Source organism: Nestor notabilis, unplaced genomic scaffold, assembly GCF_000696875.1.
Source record: "Nestor notabilis isolate BGI_N333 unplaced genomic scaffold, ASM69687v1 scaffold29698, whole genome shotgun sequence".
Taxonomy (NCBI): Eukaryota; Metazoa; Chordata; class Aves; order Psittaciformes; family Psittacidae; genus Nestor; species Nestor notabilis.
The window spans coordinates 40,520-46,191 of NW_009941148.1; the positions used below are offsets into that span (position 1 = coordinate 40,520).

The window sequence follows — 5,672 nt, forward strand, 5'->3', positions numbered from 1 at the left end:
TTCGTCAGGGTCACACCTCCAGCATTCTCCTGAACAAATCCTGGACCTATAGTTATAAGTAAGGCTAGAGCTATTTTCTTTTTGGTGCTCATAAAGAACAAACTCCTAGAAGGGTCTGTCGTCTTCAGTCAAATAAAAGCTGCCAACCCATTAGTCCATCATCAGTGAAAAGGAAATAAAATGCATTTACCAGCCATAAAACTGCTCTCATCATGTTTTGCTGCTCACTTTGAGCAGGGGAAAAGATAAAATAGAAACAACCTCCAACCCTGGTGGTGAGTGCTGCAAGCCCAAGGTAAGCTGGGCTTCTGTAACATGGTGCATGGGAGAAATCCCTCCACTCGCTCCTGAGCTTTCACCCATTCCCAGGCTGGGAAAGGGAAGAACCAGCCCATTGAACGTGTTGTGTCACTGAGGAGTTTGGGCTGGGAGGGGTCTCTGGGGTCACTGTACAAGTCAGCCCTGCCCTGGTGCAGAGCATCCTTGACTCCCCCAGACAACAGGATGGATACTACTCTTGGGAAGGAGCTGGTCGGCATCCTGTAAGGCTGACCTTTAACACTCACAGAGATGTATCTTATGGCATCAGTGAGAAAGAGAGTAACACGTGGCCAACAGCTACTTCAGAGCTATCTCTGATCAGGATAGATAACCTCTGAGAAAGGACATGCATTCACTAGCTCATATAGCACCTACTTACCCTTAGCAAAAAGGCCAAGAAACAGATAAAAGGCCGTGTTAATAATTAACGGGCACCTGCTGTGTACGTACAATCCCAAAATCATACCAACGCGTAAGAAAACATGTGAAATTTCATCTTCTTTTTTCACCAGTTTCCAACTCACAGGGTTAGAGCCATTATTTTATTAACAAGTTAAATAGGAGCTAGTCCTGGCTGGCATCTCTGCCTTTCTCTCACCAGTTCACAAATTACAGGGTGGCTCGCACTGTGCAGCACATCGTGAATGCAGCACTAAAGACTTGTACTGAGCACATCACTTGCTCTGGGTAAGAGCTTGTGCCCTAGGACACAGGGATGAGAATGTCAACTCAGTTGTTTGCATGAGCAATCCCTCCTGCTGTGCAAGCACATGTGCCCTCGGGTACCACCTTCTCCCTTTACCACTCGTGCAATGGCAGGGACTGTAATTGCAGACAAGTTTGATACTGCTTTACAGCTTTCTAGTTTCAACAAAGAAGAAAGTTCTCTTCCTAGAAACCAGAAATTGAAGGGTCAAGTTTTCAAAGTGTATTGTTCGGGGGTGATTGTGCAGACAGGAAAAAACCCCTCACACATCTCCCAGTATCCAATAATATAATTTTTCACATTTCTAGACACAAATTAACAGTGACTTATTAGCAAAAATCATCTACCCTACTAAGCCTACATAAAACTGTTGTGAGATATGAAGATACTCATAACAAGGTTTTCACACAGAACAGCTACTGTCATGCAACCTTGCTAAAAAGATGCTTACAGAGCTTGGAAGCCCAACAAAACACTGGGAATTGGGTTTTCTTCTTACGCAGGGTCACAGCATCTGTTACCAACAAAGTTCAGAGCTGCTGATTTTATAAAAGACATTTTATATATGTGACTTCAGAACATTTGACTTGCGTTTTCAGCTTAAACCAGCAGAGACTGCAGCCAGTGGATTCTCCGGCTGAGCCACGAGCCAGGCTAATGAGGGAGGATGCTGCTGGAGCAGCATGACCATGAGCAGGGTGAGTGCAAGATCTCATGCCTGCTCCTCCTTCCATGACCATTTGCTTTCAGACCCACCAGACAACCATGGCAGATGCAACCACTCGCTGTGGCAAGGGCTTCAACTGGCCCAAGGAGAGCTGTAGCCTTTGGGCAAGGAGTAAGGTATGAGCAGAAATCACACCTCCTCCAGGAGAGGACAGAAGAGCCCATTTTGTCTCTCTAGCAAGACCTTTCAGATACCAGTTGTACCCAGAGACCCCCACTCTCACGCCCAGCATTCCCCACAGTGAAGGGAGCAGAGGACCCTCACCAAGACAAAAACTACTCCTCAGCCCTGTCTGGTCCCACACTGGGCCCAGGGACTGGGGCTTTCCCTGCATTTCTGCGGGGACCTGAACCCAGGGGACCCCCGCCACGCGTCAGGGAAGGGGAGCAGAGCAGCAGGGGAGCTGCAATACATTACTTGGCATATGGCGCATGCAGCATAGAATAGACCTGGCTTTGATGCGGAAATCCCTTTCTCCATCCTGGAGTCCCTGATTTACGAGGTTAACGACTTCATCTGGAGTGAGGTCTCCCCTGTAGGGAAGAAAAGATGACATCGAGAGACCAGATACACACTAGGGAGGCAGGCAGGAGTCATAGGTCTAGCCCAGCATGCCCATGGGACACCCCATGCAAAACCCAGCCTGTCTGGGGTCCCACTTGCCTTAGCACCAGAGGAGCCCAATGAGTCTGCCCAGAGCTGAATAGCACCTTTTACAGCCATGCTGTGCCCAGCTTTACCACATGTCAGGTGCAAAAGCATGCAAAGATGATAATAAGATTTCAAAAAGCCTCAGGGAACCAGATGTCAATCCTGCCCAGAGGAACCCACTCTGCTAGAGCATCTCATTAGGGTGCAGAAGGGCCTCCAGTCAGGCAGAGGCATGCATAGGGTCTCAGTGCCCATCACAGCACCTTTGCAAGGGCCACAAAGCCCAGCAGTGATTTAATCAGAGGCACACATCACAGAGGGAATGACATGCAAAGAAGGGATCAGATCACCAGCCCCTCTGATGTGTCCATCATCTCTACCAGCTCAAATTCACATTCTGCGGGCAGGCAATCCAGATGGGAGTGCTGCTTTCCCTCACACAGAGAACAGCTTCAGCCAGAAGCCTAAGCACAGCTGCTCTGCACATGCAGAATTTGGTGCCCAAAGCAAGAGACATTAAAACACAGCAGCACACAGAGATATTGCAAGATGAGGACCCTATCGATGGGGAAAAGAGGTGGAAACATGCCGGCATGGGAGGAGAGACAAGGCTTGGTTACTCCAGACTCCGAATACCAGCTGGCTGACCAGCATGGGCCATGCCTTCTCCATGCTTGGTGGGATCACTCACTCGGTCTGGCCCCAGGGGATGGGATCCACGCTGCAGTTGGCCAGGAGGTGGGGGCTGTACCGGACCTCCACGTAGATGACACCTTCTTTTGCTTTCGTCTCCACGAGCTCGTAGGCGATCCTCCTCACTGCCTCACGGTCACCCCTGCAGGGACGGCAGTGGGCCCCATCACCATGACCCGTCAGCCTCGGGGCACGCTGGGGACAGGCGAGGCGACCTCCAAGGCTGTATAATGTTAGCCAAGGGGTCTTGCCATGGGGTAAAGGGGAAGAAGCAAAACAAGCAGGGTACTTACGCAATGGCGGGCATGTAGTGGTTAAACTTCTCTAGGAATTGGGTAAGTGTCAGTGGTGTTTTGTAGCTGACATGCTTCAGGAGGTCATCAACAGTGCTGCCAGGGAGAGGAACCCCTCTTTTCCTGGAAATGAAGACACGTGTTACTGAGGGGGAAGGCTATCACATTTTCAATCGGTCTGTTCCATACAGCAATCACATCCCAAGCCGGCAGCTTTAACCTCTATTTCTTCACCAAAAAGACATGTTGTCCTTCCAAAATCTCCCCGCAGATACAGCCCTGAATCTCAGCAGGGAGGAAGGCAATCCAAAACACAGGCAAAGCACAAACAAATCGGAATACAAGCCCAGAATGACCTGGCAGGAACGCAGCCAGAGCACATTTTAAGCTTAAGAAGAAGTTCATCTAAAGGGGCTCTGGATTATTTCTTGGCACCTCCTAGTCCTAGCAGCAGAACTGCCAAATTTCTTCAGAAAAGTTAATTTCCACGTATGCAGACTTGAGGGCTTGAAAAATCACGGAGATGCTCCCAGGTCCAGGATTGCGCACGGGTTTAATGCAAGTGAACTGGTTCCCAAGCCCAACATCATGATGGCATCATTTCTGATGGGTCTATCTCCAACAGAGGAGCAAATGGCAGTGCCAACAACTGCTCTCACCAAAGGGATGGTGATGGTAAAGCCACCTAAACACTTCCAAAAGGGAAAAGAAGACGTTTTTCCCTGGAGCACATGGAGTCCTGGTTGGGTGGAGGTGTCCCTGGTGGGGTGACAGCCAGGCTCAAGGGGGCTGCCAGCCAAGGACACCACCTGCATCCTGCACATGCCAACCTAAACTGGCTATAATAACTAGACATTTGTTTTTAATCCTCTTTCTTGCCATGACGAATTATAGCAATTGATGTGTCTGCTAATAAAGACACACTGACAGCTTTAGTATCTCGATTCCAGCAACCATCCTTATGAGTAACCCATAGGGAAGCAGCCCAAAGGCGCTGGGCTTAGTAAACATTGCTCATTCCCCGCTTGGGCTGAAAGGAAACCAGGCCCATGCTCAGCCTTCACATGCAACCTGCACAGATTAACCTGCTGGCACTCAGCAGGGGATGTTCATCACTAAGTTTTCCTCCCCACACGGCTGTTTCCATAGTACCAACACATCTGCTCCAGCCCACATCTTCCTCCATCTGCCCAACGAGAGTTTCCTACAGCAAAGTCATTTCCTTGACCTCTTCTGTGTGCTTCCAAAAGGATTGCCTTCACACAGCCTGCAGCAACAGTGCTTTGCGATGGTCCACAGTGTAGAGGCACTGGAGTCAGGCTTTGGAAGCTGCTGCTGCCCCATCCAACCCGGCTGGTAGTTGGGAGCCTTCCTACAGCAAAGCTGCCCCAGGGGAAGGTGCTCATACCCACCAACACCTCAGTGTCCTGCCCAGAGCTACCTCCAGCCACAGGCAGCACCATGCACACCATCCCACTGCAGAGAAGGCACCTCTCCTGGGGACACCCTGTGCAATGAGGGCTCTGGCACAGCTCTAAACCCCTTGGCTGGGCAAGGGGGGATGCAAAGCCTGACCTAGACCTAAGGGAATTAGAGCCAAAGTTTCCAAAATCAGCCAAGTTCAGCCACTGCCCAAGGGGGCTTGTGCATCCCAACAGCTCCCTGTTATTTGTATGTGGTCAGCGACCAGCTGGCAAATGTATTTCCAGCCCTTTACCTTTAAAAATAGACCACAAGTAGCTTCCTGTGCCCAGGGTGAGGTTATTAAGGCAGTGCCCTAGAGTCTCCTGCACTGCCCCACTGCTTTTAGATCTGTGTGAGCACTAGTTCTGCAGCCCATGAATAGCACAGCCTTGCTCCACCCGAGGGCTGGCAGCTCCAGGGGATGCCAAGGGCTGTTTAAAAATAAGAGGGAACTCGGCACACACTCAGGCAATGAAAGTTTCTGCCCTAAGCAGGGGAGAAGCACAGGATCCTCAGATGGCTGCTGCCTCTGGGCTCTGGAGCTCCTACAACCCTCCTGGGGACTATACTGGCATTTCTCCTTTGCTGAGAGGACTCAGCAGAGCCCCAGGGAGCCAGCACCAACTCTTCCGTCCTATGGACTTGCATGCCAGCCCTGCACCCCACTAGAGACATGGGGAACCCTGACTCAGCTCGCTGTGCCAACGTCTTGCAACCAACAATGTGGGTATCTCTGATCCAACCTCCCTACTCTGGTCACACTACAAAACGTGTGGCCACTCCCTGCAGAAAAGCTACTTTAGAAACAGTGTTTCTT

General features: G+C 50.4%; 1 protein-coding gene across 1 annotated transcript in view; it reads right to left on the minus strand.

Moving 5' to 3' along the window:
* The window catches only part of ADA (adenosine deaminase), a gene marked incomplete at its 5' end in the record, with an annotated part of 12,530 nt that overhangs the window by 5,302 nt on the left and 1,556 nt on the right, over positions 1-5,672 (minus strand). Inside the window, 3 exons of the mRNA XM_010020723.1 lie at positions 2,172-2,287; positions 3,097-3,240; positions 3,392-3,514. Of these exons, the coding sequence (XP_010019025.1) occupies positions 2,172-2,287; positions 3,097-3,240; positions 3,392-3,514 (383 nt within the window). The remainder of the gene's footprint in view (positions 1-2,171; positions 2,288-3,096; positions 3,241-3,391; positions 3,515-5,672) is intronic.